Here is a 22,310-nt window from a genome sequence, read left to right as displayed (position 1 = left end):
ACTGCGAGAGGGCTGTACAAGCAATGATCACACGCACGGCACAGCAGACACACCAGGAATCGCGGTGTTGGCCGTCGAATGGCGCTAGCTGCGCAGCATTTGTGCACCGCCGCCGTCAGTGTCAGCCAGTTTGCCGTGGCATACGGAGCTCCATCGCAGTCTTTAACACTGGTAGCATGCCGCGACAGCGTAGACGTGAACCGTATGTGCAGTTGACGGACTTTGAGCGAGGGCGTATAGTGGGCATGCGGGAGGCCGGGTGGACGTACCGCCGAATTGCTCAACACGTGGGGCGTGAGGTCTCCACAGTACATCGATATTGTCGCTAGTGGTCGGCGGAAGGTGCACGTGCCCGTCGACCTGGGACCGGACCGCAGTGACGCACGGATGCACGCCAAGACCGTAGGATCCTACGCAGTGCTGTAGGGGACCGCACCGCCACTTCCCAGCAAATTAGGGACACTGTTGCTCCTGGGGTATCGGCGAGGACCATTCGCAACCGTCTCCATGAAGCTGGGCTACGCTCCCGCACACCGTTAGGCCGTCTTCCGCTCACGCCCCAACATCGTGCAGCCCGTCTCCAGTGGTGTCGCGACAGGCGTGAATGGAGGGACGAATGGAGACGTGTCGTCTTCAGCGATGAGAGTCGCTTCTGCCTTGGTGCCAATGATGGTCGTATGCGTGTTTGGCATCGTGCAGGTGAGCGCCACAATCAGGACTGCATACGACCGAGGCACACAGGGCCAACACCCGGCATCATGGTGTGGGGAGCGATCTTCTACACTGGCCGTACACCACTGGTGATCGTCGAGGGGACACTGAATAGTGCAAGGTACATCCAAACCGTCATCGAACCCATCGTTCTACCATTCCTAGACCGGCAAGGGAACTTGCTGTTCCAACAGGACAATGCACGTCCGCATGTATCCCGTGCCACCCAACGTGCTCTAGAAGGTGTAAGTCAACTACCCTGGCCAGCAAGATGTCCGGATCTGTCCCCCATTGAGCATGTTTGGGACTGGATGAAGCGTCGTCTCACGCGGTCTGCACGTCCAGCACGAACGCTGGTCCAACTGAGGCGCCAGGTGGAAATGGCATGGCAAGGCATTCCACAGGACTACATCCAGCATCTCTACGATCGTCTCCATGGGAGAATAGCAGCCTGCATTGCTGCGAAAGGTGGATATACACTGTACTAGTGCCGACATTGTGCATGCTCTGTTGCCTGTGTCTATGTGCCTGTGGTTCTGTCAGTGTGATCATGTGATGTATCTGACCCCAGGAATGTGTCAATAAAGTTTCCCCTTCCTGGGACAATGAATTCACGGTGTTCTTATTTCAATTTCCAGGAGTGTACAAATCCCTGGAGGACTTGCACAGTACGAATTTAGACGTAGACATTCTACAAGTGCTGCCTTATTAGGCTGCTGCAATCTTGATGATCTTCAACAGTATGTACAGTCTGACCCATATAGGTAGTACCATATTGGCAGGGAATCAGACAGACCCTAGATTTCCGTAGTCTGACATCCTTGGCACTACCAAACAATTCCTGTGTTTTGACTGGTGGTCAGAAGACAGTCTTTGTTAGATTTTTCAAAAGAATTTGAGCTATCTTTCCCTGTAACATACCACAAAATGGAATACATGCAACGACCCCATTCTACTGAGGCTCCTGTTCTGTTTGCACCACTTCGACAGTCAGTGTAGGATGCAGAGCTCTCCAGATCTGCCACTCTGTGCAGCCGTTTTTCCAGAACACTGATGTTCAAGTTCTTGGTTAAGCCCACCATTGTTGGAGAGGGTGTGAGCCCTATGTACCAATATTTTGCACATGCCATTCATCTGCACTGGGTGGTAGTTGGTACTAGCTGTCCACACATAAATGTAGGACAGTGTGCACCTTCCTATACTACATGCTGTGGCCCAACATGCTGCTGCTTCTTGTTTTACCAGGATATCCAGAAAGGCAACCACTGCATCTGCTTCAACTTCCATGATAAAATCAACATTCTAGTGTATGAAATTCAGATGTAAGAGGTTATCCATCCACTTGTCTCTTCCATGTGGCCATATAATGAAGGTGTCATCAACAATCTGGAAGAAACAAGTATGTTTCCATTCAGATGATTCAGGGCTTCCTCCTCAAAATGTTCCGTATACAAGTTGGCGGAAACTGATGAAAGTGTACTCCCCAGGGCTACTCTGGACATCTGCCCACAGTAATCACCAAGCAAATAAAATAATCTATGTCAGGTCATGCCTGAAAAGATTGGTGGCATCAATGTCAAATTTCTGGCCAATAAGTTTCAAATAATTTTGTAAAGGCACTCTGGTGTAAAGAGAGACAACGCTGATGCTCAAAAGGATGACCTGCTGGATGTACGCCTATACCTTTTTATTTATTTACATTTTCTTTGGGTGGAGCCATCGTAATGATGGATTTTGCAAATATCTTACTTAATACTACGGTTATATTTACATTTATAAAATACACTATGTTCTGTAGCTGTTGCTTCTTGTCTTTTTTTTACATTTATCACATTACAACTGATATGCTAATGCCTCATATAACAAACACTATCTTAAAATTCGTTGAAATAATATAACATTTTTCTATTAGAAAAGATTTTTAATTTTGTTTTAAAAACATTTCCCGTGTACGTTCTTAAGAGAGTTTGGTCGCTTGTTATACCACATCAAACCACTGATATATGGACTTCTATCAGTCATTTTTAACGTCGTTTCGTTACGGAAATAGGTACACTTTGTTCTAGTGTTGTGATCATGTACATCACTGCCCTTGATAGTCAGTTGACTTATAAAAAAGACAACTATTTTGAAGATGTACAGAGAATATATTGTCAGATATTTGTGCTGCACAAACACTTCACGACATGAATCTCTATGTTCCATCCCGTGTATATGTCTTATTGCTCTTTTCTGTAGTAGCAGTAGTAGTCTTTTTAAATGTACATCAGCTGCACAGCCCCATAGTTCAATTCCGTAATTGAGAAAGAGGTAAAGTGTTCCATAATATACTAATTTCAGTGGTTGGCTAAGAACTATCTTTGCGAGCTGGCTGAGGAGATATATGGCACTACTGACTTTTCCGCATACGAAATTAATGTGGTACATCCACTGCAAATTTTCCTCAACATACACACCCAGGAATTTACAGTTACCATTTTCTGTTGCAGAGATATTACACACACTATTCATATTGTTGTGGTGAGAACTGCCTATTTCAAATGTCAGTAGTTGAGATTTGGTGACATTCACCTTGAGTCCCTGATTGTTGAAGTATTTTATTACTTCTGTTACACCACTAGCAGCAAGAGATTCTAGCTCATTAGATTCACTCCCATAGACTAAGATTGATGTGTCATCTGCATAGCTTACAATATCGGCATTAATGGGTTGTGCAATGTCGTTAATATACAGGGCTATTACATATGATTGAAGTGATTTCATAAATTCACTGTAGCTCCATTCATTGACGTACGGTCACGACACACTACAGATACGCAGAAAAACTCATAAAGTTTTGTTCGGCTGAAGCCGCACTTCAGGTTTCTGCCGCCAGAGCGCTCGAGAGCGCAGTGAGACAAAATGGCGACATGGGCCGAGAGAGCGTATGTCGTGCTTGAAATGCACTCACATCAGTCAGTCATAACAGCGCAACGACATTTCAGGACGAAGTTCAACAAAGATCCACCAACTGCTAACTCCATTCGGTGATTGTATGCGCAGTTTAAAGCTTCTGGATGCCTCTGTAAGTGGAAATCAACGGGTCGGCCTGCAGTGAGCGAAGAAACGGTTGAACACGTGTATCTGGACATGCTGGAAAATTGGCTCGTGCCACAACTGGAGACCGACAGCACCGACTTCATCTTTCAACAGGATGGTGCTCCACCGCACTTCCATCATGATGTTCCGCATTTCTTAAACAGGAGATTGGAAAACCGATGGATCGGTCGTGGTGGAGATCAAGATCAGCAATTCATGTCATGGCCTCCACGCTCTCCCGACTTAACCCCATGCGATTTCTTTCTGTGGGGTTATGTGAAAGATTCAGTGTTTAAACCTCCTCTACCAAGAAACGTGCCAGAACTGCGAGCTTGCATCAACGATGGTTTCGAACTCATTGATGGGGACATGCTGTGCCGAGTGTGGGAGGAACTTGATTATCGGCTTGATGTCTGCCGAATCACTAAAGGGGCACATATCGAACATTTGTGAATGTCTAAAAAAACTTTTTGAGTTTTTGTATGTGTGTGCAAAGCATTGTGAAAATATCTCAAATAATAAAGTTATTGTAGAACTGTGAAATCGCTTCAATCATTTGTAATAACCCTGTATATAAGGAAGAGAAAGGGTAGAAGGATTGAGCCCTGTGGCACACCTTGTAATACAGGTTCACTGGTGGACTGGGCGTTCATGATTTTATTATGAAGTTTGTATGACAATTTAGTGCTTTGCTTACAATTCAGCAGGTATGTGGGTAGAAGATCCATGGCTTGATCCCCAATACTGTAAGATTTTAGCCTTTTAAGAAGTACCCTATGGTTTACTGTATCAAATGCTTTTGTCAGGTCCAAAAATATACCTGCAGTCTGCATCTTCTGGTCCAAAAGACAATAAACTTCATGGATGAACTGTGTAACTGCTGTGGTTGTACTTAGCTCTTTTCTGAAGCCACGCTGCGAATCTACAAACAGTTTATGTTTTGCGAAAAAGGCACTTAGCTGAGAAAGGATAATGCTTTCGAATATCTTACTAAAAGTGGGAATTAATGATATTGGTCTATAGTTGGAGACATCTTCCTTACTTCCCTTTTTATACACTGGTTTCACTACACTCATTTTTAGAACCATTGGATACATGTTTTCTCTAATGCTGCAATTAATCAGGTGAGTAAGAGATTTAGAGATTTCATTTAAGCACGCTTTAGTAATAGCACTGGATACGCCATCCCATCTAGATGAAATTTTTTTTCTTTAGCATGTATATTGCCCTGCAAACCTCCTGCTTATTCACTTCCACAAATTCAAATTTGGTACACTGGGTGAGATGGCATCAGGTCTCTACCTGTGAATCTATAATATGGGTTGATTGTTCACCAGAAATGTAGTAATTATTAAAAATATTACATAGAGTTTATAGGTTTTTTATAATGTTACCATCATGTCGCATGCTGAGTGGTTCCATGTTCATCTTGTTGGAACCTTTTCGGTATTTGTCAATCAGCTTCCTAGATGCTTTGCTTATGTTGTCAGACTGTTCTATTGTTTTGCTGTTAATCTGCTTCCTTAGGTTAACAATTTCAGTTTTAAAAGTTTGCTTGGCCCTATTGTATTTTTCCTTGAAAACCTGCATAGTAGTAGCTTTATAAAGCTGGTTTAGATCATGTACTTGCTGCCTGAGCCTAATCAGATTTGTTGGGAGTATTGGGTAAGATTACTTCCATTTTGACAGTGTTTAACTACCGTCTGGATTTCTCTGACTGGACAACTATATTCATAATGATGCAGTAGGGTTGAGTAGAATTCATTCCATTTCTCATCCGACCCTTTTACCCGGTACACAGAATCCCATTTCTCATTTGCTAGTTTGTCTCTAAGAGCATCAATATTTGAGATATTCAACATTCGTTTCTGTGGCACAATTTTTGTTATTTTAGGCACAACTGAATTTTTGTATTCCATCACCTGACAGAAGTGGTCAGAATAAAGAAAATTTAAGTTACTGTAATTTACCTTATCTATAACATCTTTGTTGATTATAGCATAATCTATTCTAGTGGAACATGTGTCCATCACTCTGGTGTCAGAGTTCACTATATTTACAAGATTGTATGAGGTCAGCACATCACTGAGTTTCAAGTTTACTATACTATTTGAGTTTGCATCTATATTAAAGTCACCTAATATAGTAAGGTCATTAGAACCGGCCTGACCAACAACACTACTAAGTTTATCCATACCTGTCATTTCAATTGGTGTGGTGTTCAAGAAAGACAATTTTTTTTAGCTTCTATATCCTTGAAATTTCCTGGCAGATTAAAACTGTGTGCCGGGCCGAGACTCGAACTCGGGATCTTTGCATTTCGCGGGCAAGTGCTCTATCAACTGAGCTACCTAAGCACGACTCACGCCCCGTCCTCACAACTTTACTTCTGCCAGTACCTCGTCTCCTACCCTCCAAACTTTACAGAAGCTCTCCTGCGAACCTTGCAGAACTAGCACTCCTGAAAGAAAGGATATTGTGGAGACATGGCTTAGCCACAGCCTGGGGGATGTTTCTAGAATGAAATTTTCACTCTACAGTGGAGTGTGCGCTGATACGAAACTTCCTGGTCTCAGTCCGGCACACAGTTTTAATCTACCAGGAAGTTTCACATCAGCCCACACTCCGCTGTAGAGTGAAAATTTCATTCTTCGATATCCTTATTAACATAAACTGCCACACCACCACCTTTATGGTTTTGCCTACAGTAACTATTTGCTAGCATGTAACCTTCTAATCTATAATATATTATTTCACTGCATTTTAGCCCATGTTCCGTTATTACTAGTACATGTGGCAAGTGTTCCTCTATGAATATTTGTAGAATGCCTAGTTTGTTTCCGAGATATTGCACATTTAAGTGCAGTAACTTTAAGGGTGTTATCCCATCTTGTTTATTTACCATCTCACATGAATCAAAACTGTTTGAGTTACACTTTTTATGACATTTTGCATACACTGGCTTTTAAGAACTGACCTGCAATGACTGATCACTTATTTCACAGCCTGGCTTTTCTTTGCATGAACGGGACTCAGTCATATCCAAAATACATCCCTGAAAACTATTATTATTGTCCTTTATTCTAAAAAAGTCCTGTGGTTGTAGCCCAGAGTAATTTGAGCTTTCTCCATACTGTCTTTCTCACACAGTTTGCTTATGTGGGAAACTAGCTTGGCCTTCCCTTTCCTGTTTAAGTAGAATCCATGTTTTGTGTGTTCATCACGACTCATCTTACTTAAGTCTATCAAATGTACATGGCTAAATTTATCACACAGTTTCTTTAGCTCGGAATTTTAGTGTCAAATCTCTTTGTTTACACATGACCACAGTGGTAAATCATGTCGCACTGGCACGTTTGTGATGACAATGTTCATTTGAAATAGTTTTGGTAATATGTTATGGAAACATCACAGGGCTGTCTTGCTTTCGTTTTTGTATACGTCGTTGCCGCCGCCAATAATCACAACATGAGCATCTTTGTTCAATTGGCTTGTTTCTGTTCGAATACTCTCCACCACTGCATATAACGTTGCACCAGGCTTGATTTTCGCGAAAACTGAATGCTTTGAAGGCATACGTTTGCATAGATCTTTTCCATGACTGTCAGCATACAGAAAGAGCCCTTCGGTGCATCTTAAGGTTGGTAAGTTCTTTTTTGGTTCTTTAGTGGGAGTTTTGTGATTACTTTCTGGTTCGTTTATGTCTGTTGTGTTACCACAATCCACTACTAGTGCTGAGAATTTGTTTGATAATGGTATCACTGGGACTGTACGTGTACCACACACCGAATACTAGGTTGGTGGGTGGCAGAAGAGATATGCTCCAGCTTCAGAGCAAACTGCTCATCAGTACATCTGATGAAGGCAACATGGTCACTTGACCAAATATTATGCCTGTTAGACACTGCCATTAAGCCGTACACCCATGGACTATTTTGTCTTCAATATTGTATATTAATCACTACTGATTTTTACGTGTTCAAGCCTTCATGAGGCACAAATGGTGTTTGAATTGACATTTTAGCTGCTGTTTCCAGTTATGGTACAGGCACACTTAATAATAATCCACAACCATGGAATCTAAATACCTTGCAGCTACACTGTATGTAGTTGGTCACCACGTGTTCTTACTGATGAAACCTTGAGCACTCAGAAATCTTATAGCAATTAATAAACAACATTACATACAGCTGTAGGAAGTGAGTATTACAGTAAACAGAATAAACAAACAATTCATTATTTCCTCAACAAGTAATATTTGACACTTTCCATTGGTAATCACATTAGATTATATTTTCCAATGGCCTAATAAAGAAAGCTAGATTAACATTTCACTTATTGAAGCCATACGAACTTAACCATTACATAGTAAGCCTATTTAGAATTACATAAAGTAGAAGTAAGATCATACTTACTTGGCAGAATGGAAAAGCCTTATCTGAAGTTAAGGAAATTATCAGCTTACGACACAGAATACAAAGAAATGTACTATTTTGTGTAATACTGATATTTCGTGAATAGTAATGGATTCATAATGTTATCAGACACAACAAAAGCACTAAGAAAATTTAAAAAATTGATTTCATCATTTGTGTTGAATGCACAATTGAATAATGATAATCCTGAAATTTACCCATAACCTCACAATTTCACCATAAATAACAATTCTCTATATGAAAATCAATTCAACGAGAATATCCAAATTTACAAACGAAATACAAGAATATATATATTTAAAAAAATTATATGTTTGAAACTCATGAAACACATGGGAAGGAGAAATACTGTTCTGCATTCCTTTTGTAATCATTAACACAGTAAATTAACAGCCCTTCTCACTGAGAGTCTCAGAATAAATATTTACCAGCTGCATATGCATTAACAATTAAGTATATGGTAATTTGCAATATCTGTTAACATAATTCACGTTGATGCATACGTATAGTTTGAATACTATTCCGTACTTCAGCGTCTATTTTTATCAGAAAAATTCCTCTGCAGAGTTTCATAATGCAGTTATCAGAACTATCATCAAATTTTAATATTAGTGTACTGCTTTTTAATTTAAAGTGGATTTTTCTAAACATGGTACTATTAATTTTATCACATAATGGTACTGATAAAATATTGCAGTTAACTTGTCTTAATTACCTTCTAATAGAATAATTACATTTTATTCCACTAATGTTTTTAATACTGCACAGCTAAATTTAATGATGTGCAATCTCTGCATTAACATTAAACTTTTTAAAGGAATCATAATTTATTTTGGAATAAAGTTTTATTACACAAAATTATTTGTTACAGATTGCACCTCAACTAAAACACTTAGGATAACTTTATTACTACATTACATTACATTGTATGTTTCACTGCAGTAAGAAAAGTGAAAGGCATTTAAAGGATACGCTCTATTTTGCCGATGACAGTCTGCAGCCTTCATTAAACAATCCTTGCATTGCTCATATGATTTAGCATTTTTGAAACACGTTGCTGGAAAAAAAAGGTCATTAATTCACAACTCTCAGAACTTTTACAATGAGACGAACACTACGGTAACTGAAAAAATATTTTTATTAACCTGCTTTTTGGTATTCATCTGCTGCTGAATCATAATCTGGTCTCCACTTCAATAGTGATGTTTTCAGACTGAAAATAGATTAAAGATTAGCAGCCAGTCAGATAACTTTGTTTATTCTTGTTTGATAGTGACAGCTATGATCATTATTCAGAGACTGGAAGAAGGAAATGTACTATCTACAGTGAAGTCATTAGAGGCAGTGCACAAACTGTCAAAGGAATGAGAAATAAACCAGCCATGGTCACTTCAGAGAAACCAGGCAAGCAGCCTCATACTTGTGTTAAGTGATTTGTAAAAACCACAAAACTAGATAGTCAGATGAGGACTTCAGGCACTATCCTCTAAATGTTAGTCCATTGTCACTTTGCTCAGGGAGTGACTGAACAATTTCATAACAATGACACCTGCAGCAAATCAACTATTTTATGGATTCAACTCAGTGCATCACTACAACTCAAGATCAGTAGCCTATAAGCCATGAATAGAACACTTTAATCAATTAAGTTAGTCATATTTCACATTAGCTTTGTGTAAACAAAGGTTGCCAACCCTGCAGAACAGAAAGAGGTCACTTTCTACAACAGATCAGTGACATGTAAATTACTTAATCACTTAATAGTGATCAGAAAAGTTTGACTTAATGTCATGGAGATTGTCAGATCACCCAAAACTAATATTCAGACTGAAAAACAATTTATCACCTGACTAAAAACAGTCTTAGCTGCTGTAAACTTTAACAGTACCTGTACATATGCTTGTAGTTGTGGCACTTTCTAACAAAGTGGCCAACTAATTATGATAAGCACAGATTTTGAGAATGAAATGACATGTATTTGTAGTTTATCAAACTACATGGAAAGGAAGATGGGAACACAAACATAAAAATTTATGAATGCATAAGCAATTTGCAGGATAATTAAAAGAATTTAACTCTACCCATTTGATATAAAAATATTTTAGCGGTACATATTGACAGATGTAATGCAGTATGTTCACTACACGTGAAACTGAAACGGTATCACAGAACAAAATTAAAAAAGGTAGCCAAACAAAATCGTAATGACAGAGCACCGAAACTATCGTACATACCTAAATACTTCACAAAGAATACAATCTCGTCCGAAAAAAAAAAAAAAAAAAAAAACACTTTACCAGATGAACTCTTAAGAGAGTAAAGAGGCCATATCACTTTAACATTTTGCTGGTAATTGTTAGCAGCATGGGAAGTGAACTGCACAAGTTAATGTGACATATGTTCATAGAAGTTCGTCAGTAAATAACGCTTGGAATAAATAACGCGTAAAAAAGGTAATGAAACAGTATACAGCAAGTGATTTTGCTTTTAGTGCATAAATATCTTAACAATCGACAATTCTTTGGGAACTCTAGAGGGCAAGGGAAGCTTTCATCCCGACTAAAGTACACACTCGTTACCTATGGAAGAAACTGGTAAGTTAGGCGCTACCCTAAACCATTCTGCTACTGACAAATCTTAACTGGCCACAAAAATCGACATCTACGATCGGGAACATCATTCAGTTTGATGAGCACTATACCACGAATGCGATTATTGTGGGTTTGATAATTGAAGAAATACCATTACAGTCGTCTCTTGCTACCTGTCACTATACAGTTACTCTGTTATTATTGGACAAGAAACAAAAATAAATGCACCAGATTACCCGTACTTTGGAGAATTATTTGAACATCTACGTATTATCCTTTAAGCTATCCAACAACACGTTACTGTGCACCCTCGTATTTGTAGGATACTGTACACCCTTATATGTGAATGTGTGGATGTGTATATACTGTTATTTTTGTACATCATGTATTTTTTTAACGAAATGCTATGTAAATTGTCTCTGGATGAATAAACTACTGCAAGAATGGAAATCGTAAAAGCGAATACTATCTCCTTCGCCTTGCTTATAATCTAATGTGGTATTCATAAGAACTGCTTAATAGTATAAGAACGTTGTGGCAAACTATGGTAAATATAACCACACAACTTTTTTCTGCAGTTTATATTCAATATAAATCGTACTAGATGCAATTCTGCGTTGCACACTGCATGAAATACAGTGTAGCATTACACAGCACGCACAAATTCATTGCCCACCTAGCAATCCGCTACTATACAACCCGAAATAAAAAATTCAATTAGAATTACGTGCCGTTTCACTATTTCGTATTTCTTGATACCTGTTTAAATTACATTGCTAACGGTTGTTTAACTGACCTTTTTTCCGCACATTTAATATGATCCAAGCCTTCCTCTATTTTCTTGCTGCTTGTCATTGCTGTAGTATGACAGCCGGCAAGAAACAAACTGACGAATTAAGAAGAAAAGTTACGTAGAGCCGGGAAGACAACAAAATCAAATTCTTTCTTAATATTAAGTCGCACAACTATAAACATAAATAATATCCAATTCAATGCAGACGACACTGACAACTGTGAAGCAGTGACAATTGCCTGTCAAGCATACTCGCACAAAGATTTTCCTATGACTTTCCACAGGAAGTAGATTGTGATCGATAACTATTTTAGTAATTTCTATCAATACCTTTTATTATCATTACAGACCTTAATCCTCATTTTCAAACCTTATTCACATTAGTAGTTTTGGTAAAAGTTACTCAATGGATCCAGCTTGTATTTTTCGTAGCTTATGTGCTCTAAATGTTAAAAGTATGCGTCAGAACACTTGTCAGAGACGTGCACATTCTCTAATATATGTTGTCTGAATCTATCTTGCAGTTTTACTTATTATCCTGAAATAACCATTAAATGTGCTAGCCTATAGTGAGTTTAAATAAGAATCGAAAATAAATATTAGGCTACGCTATAGTCAATCTGTTATCACAACAATTATTTGGCATAAACATTCATCGATTATCCAAATTCGTAACTAGATCATCACCTTTCAACCTAAGTTAGATGTTAGACTTCGTTACAGATCAGCCTACCAGCGCAACCAACATTTTATGTGACAAATAACATATATTTTATTGCATTCCCTTTCGAACATACTTTCGGGATAAAGGGACAATGACTCTTTCTTCCGATATTTCGGCTGACAACTATACAGCCATATTCAAAGTGAATTGGTGACATAATAAAAATCGTATGACACATATGGTGTAAACGCATGCATATTTGCACCACACTACCGTGTCATGTGGTTTCGATTATGTCACTGAGTCAGCTTGAAGATGGCTGTGCATTTGTCAGCCCAAATACTGAAGAAGAAGAAGTAATGTCTTGGTTGCATGCCTGAAAGGTGATAGCAATGTGTGTGTGTGTGTGTGTGTGTGTGTGTGTGTGTGTGTGTATACGAGTATATTATATAACACAATGCTTCATATTGACAGCCTTCCTTAACGTTATCAGGTGATTTCTGAAGTATACTGCTCCTCACAAGAATAATCTGTTAGCATCAGACTATGACAGTCCCAGGAAACGCTTAGTATCCCCTTGTCTGATGATGGTTTAGTTTTTGCTTCTTTCGGCAGTGGTGAATCCATATGTTTTCAAAACTTCTTTCATTCCTTTGTTTCATAATGTAGTGACGCATCCAGCACTCTGGACTGGTCTAACACAGCTGTTGCTACCTTAATTCGGTGTCCTTTTTGAATGACTGTCTGTAGTCGCGGAAACTAGCAAATGACGATTTTTCACATCTTCAAAATGTCAAGCAGCATGTCAAAAACCGTTTTTTACTTTTTTCGCTTTCACCTTGCTAGTGATACGCCAGTCTTCGAGAATAAGTTGCATTCTGTTCACCTGAGATACACCTAAGAGTATCCAATAACGAAGTTTCTGATAGTGCTATAAATTTCATTCAGACAGAGTTTACGCAGAGTGTCCCAGGAGGAATGGTCAATATTCAGAGACCTGACACGAACGATCAGTTGAAGCGAGAAATTTCATTTGAACATACTCCCTTTTCTGAATGATATCCAAGATGGAATACATTCAATGAATATTTTTGTTTATTTTCTGTATGATTTGATACATTGTCAGTTTTACACGTGTATAATAGTAAGTAAATGTTACAACAAGTATTTTACAAGATGGTAACTGTAAAATATGTATCGTCACATTTACCTCTAAGCGTTACCGTACACATCACATTACAGCTGTTGTACAGTGCACAATAAGTATTTGGATATCCCAAAATCAACTTTACTATATATCTGCCCTCTTGAGATAATATGTTAAATTGCTTATCTGAGAGTCTCTGCATGTTCCCTAATGAGGGCAGCAGCGTCCATCATGTAATTCAGATTTCATCCAAACCCATGACGTAAGGTCTGGCGATCTTGGAGGGCGGTTAAGTGTACCTCAATGGCCTCTATTCCATTCGGTATAAAAGCTGACGTTTCATAGCATAGACTATCTTAAAAGCTGAATTGTATATTAGATAGGAAGTGTTTCTCTTTAATGTGGCACTGCAGACGTAAGAGACAGGCTCATTCGAAGACTCTTGATTAAGCCAGAAGAAACCTTATGGGTCATTAAAAGGAAGTGGCAATTGGCCCATCCCTGCTATGGGAATGGCAACAACTTCCATTCTGCTCGATATTGCATTCATCTCAATATGCTGTTAAGTGCTCCTGATAAGGTGGTCATCTACATTACCATTTCACAGATCACAATATTTTCCAGCTGCACTGTTATTGAAGTATTTATTCATGTTTATATAATTAAGATTTCTGTTGGAATTCTGTCTAGATTGGGGAAGTGTCAGTGGTCAGTGTGAGTTTTTATGATACATGCGTATGTAATTTATGAAATACAACGTAGAATATGTAATGTTGTGTCTGTACTGGATGCACCTGGTGGATATATCTACAGACACGAGTCTCGATGTTGGTGGGGTGAGCTGTGGAGTTGGACAGCTATCCAGTGGGCAGATGCTGTGAGAAAGTTAGCAGGGCATAAATGTACACCACTGTAAAAAAAAAAAATCCGCCTACGTAGCACACTGCAAGTAGGTAATGGTGACATAGTTGAGCAGCCACAGATGCCGAAAATTGCCAGAAATACATGTCTAAGAAACTACAGAACCAATAGCAGTAGACAAAATCCAGACTCAGTCCAATTCAATTAAATCTCTTTACTCATCTATTACTTACTTACTTACTCATCCATTAATAATACACACTGTAGGGATGTGTCAATTCATATCCAGAGCTAGTTCCAATAAAATTTCTTATATTTTGGTTGTTTACAAACTTATGTGTAAATACAATCGCATTTTATCAGTACATGTAAATAATTTTTCTTTTTGAAATTCAATTATTCTTCAGTTACATAAAAGCTATGTGTTACACATACATCGTTGAAAGGGTAATTTAACACTATAGCTACTGACATAAATGCCTCCTCTGAATATCTGCTACTTCCTAAGTTTTTTTTCTGCATTGTGTTCCTTCTGTAAGTTATGAAGGATAATATAATTGTATAGGCTTCCACTACCAGCCAATTGACATAATTATTCAATATCATATGGTAAAAAACCATTAAGGATAGAGTTTTTTTAACTAAGGAATCTAAATAACACAAAAACTGGCAAATGATGTCTGACAGTACAGTGTGGTGCACATTACAACATAGGTTGAAAATTATTTGAATAGTGATATTTTGTATGGCCATTATACATAATAAAGTTTTCTTTGTACCATTTGTTTAGATCACAAAGTACTACCCAATCACTATATTCAGGAACTGGTCATTAACTTTTAATTATCGCCTTGAAAATATCAGGTTAAGGTCACCAATATTGGTGACTGTGAATGACTCCACACAGACCTGGGTTGCAACAGTCTGCATTTTGCTGTTAGTGAGTAGTTCCTTGCTGAAAGTCATACTGCCATCATTTTGGAAATGACTATCGTGCAGTGATTAGTTCAAATGAGGAAACAGGAAGAAGACTGTAGGTGACATATCAGAATAGTAATGGCGATGAAGCAAAATCTGGTACTCCAGACGAACAGCATCTGTAACTGTGTCATATGGAGTAAAAACAGCCCGTTAGACAGCTTCCTGCAATGCTTCATATTGACAGACTACCTTAACGTTATCAGATGCTTTCTGAAGTATGCTCCTGTGGTGATCTGCTCCTCACAAGAATAATCTGTTAGCATCAGACTATGGCAGTCCCAGAAAATACTCCAGTATCTCCTTGTCTGATAATGGTTAGGCATTGCTTCTTTCGGAAGTGGTGAATCTATATGTTTTCAAAGTTTGCATCATTCCTTTGTCTCAGGGATGTAGTGACACATTCAGCACTTTGGACTGGCCTGACACAGCTGCTGCTACCTCAGTTTGGTGTTCGTTTTGAATGGATGTCTGCAGTCGCAGAAACTAGTGAGTGACAACTTTCACATGTTGAAAATATCAAGCAGCATATCGAAAACCGTTTTTTACTTCACATTGTATGTGGTACGCCATGGTGAGCATGGTGAGCATCAGGGTATCCACTTCTATTGGCATTATGCGTTCTTCCCAGTCACTTTGTTCATCATCATTCAGACTTAGCTGACTTTACTGGGAGCATTAGTGCCAACTAACCACTACATCATGTGATGTCGCACTGTTGTGTATACTTTCACCAGTTCAACATGGAATTTTGCAATGTTGTTCCCCTTCAAATACAGACAACGAATTACTACATAATAATCAACTTTATCAATGGACCTCTACATTTTATTTTGGCTTCTCTAGTGCATTCTTGTGATACTGTTGCGTGCTATGGCACTGAAGACTTGAATTGGCAAACAAACAAAGAAAAATAATGCCATAATTTTATTTTTTCTGTTTAATAATTAACACTTTATGAGTACACATTGTGTATCCCATTAAGCTTGAGTGTAAAGGGAGCAAATTTATGCACATTTCCATGTATTGATGAACAACATAGCTTCAAAAAGTACTGCAATTAGGCATTTGAGAATCAGTTATCGGTAATTCATGGGAATGACCCTGTAAAGTAGAAAATGCTGGCCAACATATAACCCAGTGAGTGAGCGAATTTCGTAGTATTATTTTCGACATTAAAAAGAGCAGAACCTGTGGTGGTTTAAGATGTGTCTCAGTGTAAACGTTTACAGACTTATAATTCTTTTCACCATAAAGGCTGCAGTATTATAATATTCTGGCTAAACATTAATTTGAACTCAAAGTTTTTCGCTGTGTAGTTGTCAAGCTATTAAAAGAATTGTGATAGTATTTGGAAGACTGTTTGTGCTAGTCAATTGGAACTTTGTATTTTATCATTACCAGCAACTGCATTGTTATATTTTATTATTTATTTATTTATTTATTTATTCATTGTTCTGTGGGACCAAATTAAGGAGAAGTCTCCATGGTTATGGAACGAGTCAATACATGAAATTATAACACGATATTAGAAACAGATAAAATGAAATATAAAAAAAACATATTCAGGTGACAAGTCATAAGTTTAAATAAAGAAAATCAACAATGTAACACTGGAATTTACTTAATTTTTTGCTCTTCCAGGTGCTCCTCGACAGAATAGAAGAAGTGAGCCACGAGGAAACTCTTCAGTTTAGACTTAAAAGAGTTTGGGCTACTGCTAAGATTTTTGAATTCTTGTGGTAGCTTATTGAAACTGGATGCAGCAGAATCCTGCACTCCTTTCTGCACAAGAGTCAAGGATGTGCATTCCACATGCAGATTGGATTTCTGTCTAGTATTAACTGAGTGAAAGCTGCTAACTCTTGGGAATAGGCTAATATTGCTAGCAATAAACGACATTAAAGAAAATATATACTGTGAGGGCAATGTCAGAATTCCCAGACTATTGAATAGGGGTCGACAAGAGGTTCTCGAACTTACACCACATATAGCTCAAACAGCCCGTTTTTGAGCCAAAAATACCCTTTTTGAATCAGAAGAATTACCCCAAAAAATAATACCATATGACATAAGCATATGAAAATATGCGAAGTAGACTACTTTTCGTGTTGAAGTGTCACTTATTTCAGATACTGTTCCAACGGTAAGTAAATCAGCATTTAGTTTCTGAACAAGATCCTGGACATGGGCTTTCCACAACAGCTTACTATTTATCCGAACGCCTAGGAACTTGTACTGTTCCGTCTCGCTTATAATATGCCCATTCTGTCTGATCAAAATATCGGTTCTTGTTGAATTGTGAGTTAGAAACTGTAAAAACTGAGTCTCACTGTGATTTAACATCAAATTATTTTCCACAAGCCACGAACTTATTTCATGAACTACATTATTTGATACTGTTTCAATATTACACACAAGATCCTTCACTATCAAGCTGGTGTCATCAGCAAACATAAATATTTTTGAATCACCTGTAATACTAGAAGGCATATCATTCATATAAATAAGAAACAGCAGTGGCCGCAGCACCGACCCTTGGGGAACGCCCCACTTATCAGTGCCCCACTGGGACTGAACATCACTACCACTCTCAATATTGCGGAGAATTACCTTCTGCTTTCTGTTCTTAAAGTAAGAGGCGAACCAATTGTAAGCTACTCCCATTACTCCATAATGGTCCAACTTCTGCGGTAATATTTTGTGGTCAACACAGTTGAACGCCTTCTTTAAATCAAAGAAAACACCTATCGTTCGCAACCTTTTATTTAAACCGTCCAAAACCTCACCGAGAAAAGAGAATATAGCATTTTCAGTTGTTAAACCATTTCTAAAACCAAACTGAACATTTGACAGCAAATTATGTGAATTTAAATGCTCCAGTAACCTTGTATATACAACCTTCTCGATAATTTTAGCAAACACCGATGGCATAGAAGTAGGTCTAAAATTGTCAACATTATCAATGTCTCCCTTTTTATAAAGTGGCTTCACTACCGAGTACTTTAATCGGTAAGGAAACCGACCACTCCTAAAGGAAAAGTTACAGATATGGCTATGTACTGGGCTAACATACATAGAACAATACTTCAGTATTCTGCTAGATACCCCGTCATATCCATGAGAGTTCTTGGTCTTTAGTGATTTAATTATTAACTCAATCTCCCTCCTGTCAGTATCATGGAGGAGAATTTCAGGTAACAGTCTCAGAACACTTTTTTCTAAGAGCGCTATATGATTCCCTGTTGGGACTAGGTTTCTATTTAGTTCACCTGCTATATTCAGAAAGTGATTATTAAATACTGTACATATATGCGACTTATCAGTAACACGGACAATCCCACTATGCACTGATTCTATATCCTCGACCTGTCTCTGCAGACCAGCCACTTCCTTTACGACTGATCATATGGTTTTAATTTTATTCTGGGACTTAGCTATTCTCTCTGCATACCACATACTTTTTGCCTTACTAATAACATTTTGAAGCACCTTACAATACTGTTTGTAATGGGCTGCTGCATTTATTATATTATATATATTATATATAGTAATATTATTATATTACATGGAGGGTTAGGGAATTATTCATGTTTGTAAAAGTATGTGAAGACTTTCAATGAACACACACTAATTTGGAACTCTGAATTATTCATGTTGGGTAAACTTCTGCGATTATTCTGTCTATGCAGTTCCTGATAGTGACATACTGCATATTTCTTTGCTTGCTCTTATAACTTATATAGACGCAGCAGCCTCCTGGCTGCTTACTGAACCACTGGATATGGATTGACATTTAACTGTGAATTCATACACCAATTAACTGTTTATGTTGATGACATACTATTTCCTATGTATCATTGGCTGGAGCCTTGTCTGTTGTTGAATGAAGTCCTGATCACCATGGTAACTGGTAGCCTGATATTTAAATTAATTAACATTGAAGATGGCGCGAAAGAAATTCATTTCCATGATCGCCTGAGTGGTGAGAAAGGTGAAGTTCCAATCTCTATAAAGTTGAGAGCCATACAAGAATTTACTAGACCAAGGAGTTACAGGACATGTTTCCTCAATTTGGAATTTTCTGCTGAGTTGTTTGGATCTAAACTGTCATTGTACTGTGCTTCATTCAGTTATGGAGTCACGAATCTGAACAAGCTTCTGAAGCTAATGCAGATAACACTCAAAACGTCAAATACAACCAAACATTGAAGCAAAATACGACATAAATTGAGAAAACTGGTTTTAAGCCTTTGTCTCTCTTGCATTGCGTACTTCTGGAAACAGAACTGTAGTTTCCAAAAATCTCAAAACTTTCTCAATATTCATATTAAGATTTTTCCATATGTCACTACAATCAGAAAATCTTATTCGTTACCATGATCTCTTTCACTGATACATGTATGTTGTACAGACATATCATGTGTTGATTTGCAGGTTCACTTAGCTCTCCATCTAAACAGGCCTCTGAAGGTCAACCACCATGTCATCATCAGCCAAAAGGTGTGATTGGTTTCAAGTATGAAGGGGCTCTCTCGGTCGTTGTCAGCTTTCGTGCTTGGAGCCGCTACTTCTCAGTCAACTAGCTCCTCAAGTGGCCCCACAAGAGCTGAGTGCATCCCATTTGCCAACAGTGCTTGGTAGACCCAAATGGTCATCTATCCAAGTGCTAGGCAAGCCCGATAGAGCTTAACTTCAGTGATCTGATGGGGAATGATGTAACCACTGCAGCAAGGCCATTGGCTTTTATATATAAGGAAACATACAAAATAAGGTGTAATATATAATATTTCATGAGAAATAAAATCACAAAAGTCACATAAAAGGAATAAATCGTATTTAAAACCTTTCTAGTTTAACACTGTTTCAGTTCTGTTAAATAATATATGGAAATCTAATTATAATTTTTTATATACTCAAATACTCTGTTGTCAAAATGTATCTTCACCCTAGATCAGACTAAACAGTGATTTAAAATATCATAGCGGATTAGAATTGTGTTTTGTCAGCGCTCTAATCTGAGGCTCTTTGTCTTTTCTGGGCAAGTGCTCCACCAACTGAGCTATCTAAACACTACTAAGGAACTAGATGAATACTCACTCTCACAACGATCTCCAAGTGTTTAAATAATACATTCCTTCAGTATATCATTTTTCTGGTTGGTAGAACTTCTGGGAAGTTACATAGTTAGAAGAGAAGTAAAGTTATGGATATTGGTCATCAGTTGTACTTGGAGAGCCTAGTCAGTAGAGTACTAGCTCATGAAAGGCAAAAGCGTGATCCAGCTCACAGTTTCATTTTAACTATAAGTTGTCTCTGGAATATTGCACTACAGTGGCAAACTTTCATATTCTGCAATTATTTGTTATAATTTCCTTATTTCTGTGCATGCAGATATTTGATCCCTATAATACTTTGTGAGATTACATTTGACTAAAACTATTTAATTTATGGTGATAAACTGTATCTGTATTTTTATATATTTGTTTTATTGCTGGATTAGTGTCAAATGCATATCTACGTTCAGTAGTTTCTGTATTACAAAGATAAAATACTTTTTACAAAGAATTTTATCTCTAGTACACAGTGTTTCATGTGAGCTAATCATAAAAAATGGACTGATGAACACATGCAGCAATTCTAAAAAAAGAAGATTGCATAATTCACACTTGTTCTTACCATATAAAAGCATTTAAAGAACCATATTTCCTGAACTGCATAGCGAGACTAGTACAATATTCACTACCATACCTAAATGAAACATAACATTCACACTACAAACCTCAGAAAAACAGCTAAAAAGAATGTTTGCATATGACAACAAACCTGCATTAGTCGACAAAATGAATACTAAAAAGATAAACATCAATGAAAACAAAATAAAAGAGAGCATTGTCCTTGTGGAGACATATCACAGTGAAGACATACGATAATAAATGTTCAGCACTCTGTCATACCACACTGAGGAAAAATATCAGGTAACATTAGAGTTACAGTTCAAGACATCAACCTGAGGATAAGTTTCAGAACACACAACGCAACTCAATCAAATATAAGTAATTCTGTAAAAGATTCAGTAAGTTTGTCCATTCAGGTGTTTAAAATTTAAACTATGTGACCATATACATAGGACAGACATGAAGAAATTTCAAAAAAAGATTCAGAGAACATTTCAGTTCCACTTACATGAGCCAATGGTCCTTTAGTTCACAGCTAGAAGAACAAAAACCCACAGCAAGTGACATAATACAATGGCTGTCAAGCGCACACACCATTGAAATATTTGAGATGTAATAGAAATTTTCACATATGTGATGATACAACCTGATATTATCTGAAGGAATGGATCAACTTTAAAAAAAGTAAAAAAAAACTGTGATATATCTCACTGGTATTCTTGCAAGCATTTTGCCATTAAGCACATTCGTTTGTTTCTCTTATTGTGATAACACAAATAAAACGTATTAGAAAGGTAATTACACAGCAATCTATGGTATAAACAGTTCATTCATAAACTACAGATCTAAAGCGCATCATGATTGCCAAGTGTGTAACATTCTGTTTTATATGCTGGTTATCATGATCATATAACTGGGTAATCACAATAACAGTATTGGCAGAAGTCTTTGGCATCTGCTAAAAAATTACCACATATTAGCCAATTTAAAAAAATTATATGTGAAGAAATAGCACTCACTTTACATCATGCTAGAAATAAACATACTGGTAAAGCTGTTTTGTGTTCTCTGATATTGTTACAGATATATGAACAATAAATTTTGTGTGTGTGTGGGGGGGGGGGGGGGGGCAGGCAATGCGGACTGTTCTGTGTAATTAAGGATGTTAAAATATACATAGCTTGTCTTATTCCTGAATTTTTGGTATTCAGAATTACTTATTTCGCTCTTCTAGTTCCAACAGGTTCTTACATATAGAAGGAAATATAATCGGAATAGTCTTCGAAGTGTGGAGCGAAAGCTTTCAGAATGACCTGATTGCCGTGTAATTACGATTTAGGGGACATAGTGAATGGTACGCTGAAGCCCACTCA

General features: G+C 37.8%; 1 protein-coding gene across 1 annotated transcript in view; it reads right to left on the bottom strand.

Moving 5' to 3' along the window:
- Positions 1–11,844, bottom strand: part of LOC126481212 (gamma-soluble NSF attachment protein-like) — a 132,669-nt gene extending 120,825 nt beyond the window's left edge. Inside the window, exons 1-4 of the mRNA XM_050104813.1 lie at positions 11,613–11,844; positions 9,371–9,438; positions 9,198–9,282; positions 8,205–8,222 (exon numbers count right to left, since the gene is read on the bottom strand). Coding sequence (XP_049960770.1) covers positions 8,205–8,222; positions 9,198–9,282; positions 9,371–9,438; positions 11,613–11,671 — 230 coding nt within the window. The 5' untranslated portion in view covers positions 11,672–11,844. The remainder of the gene's footprint in view (positions 1–8,204; positions 8,223–9,197; positions 9,283–9,370; positions 9,439–11,612) is intronic.
- Between the last annotated feature and the right edge of the window lie 10,466 nt (positions 11,845–22,310).

The sequence above is a fragment of the Schistocerca serialis genome, chromosome 5, assembly GCF_023864345.2.
Source record: "Schistocerca serialis cubense isolate TAMUIC-IGC-003099 chromosome 5, iqSchSeri2.2, whole genome shotgun sequence".
In the NCBI taxonomy this organism is placed as follows: Eukaryota; Metazoa; Arthropoda; class Insecta; order Orthoptera; family Acrididae; genus Schistocerca; species Schistocerca serialis.
Note: the sequence above shows the minus strand (reverse complement) of the source record. Positions and strands in the feature narration are given on the sequence as shown.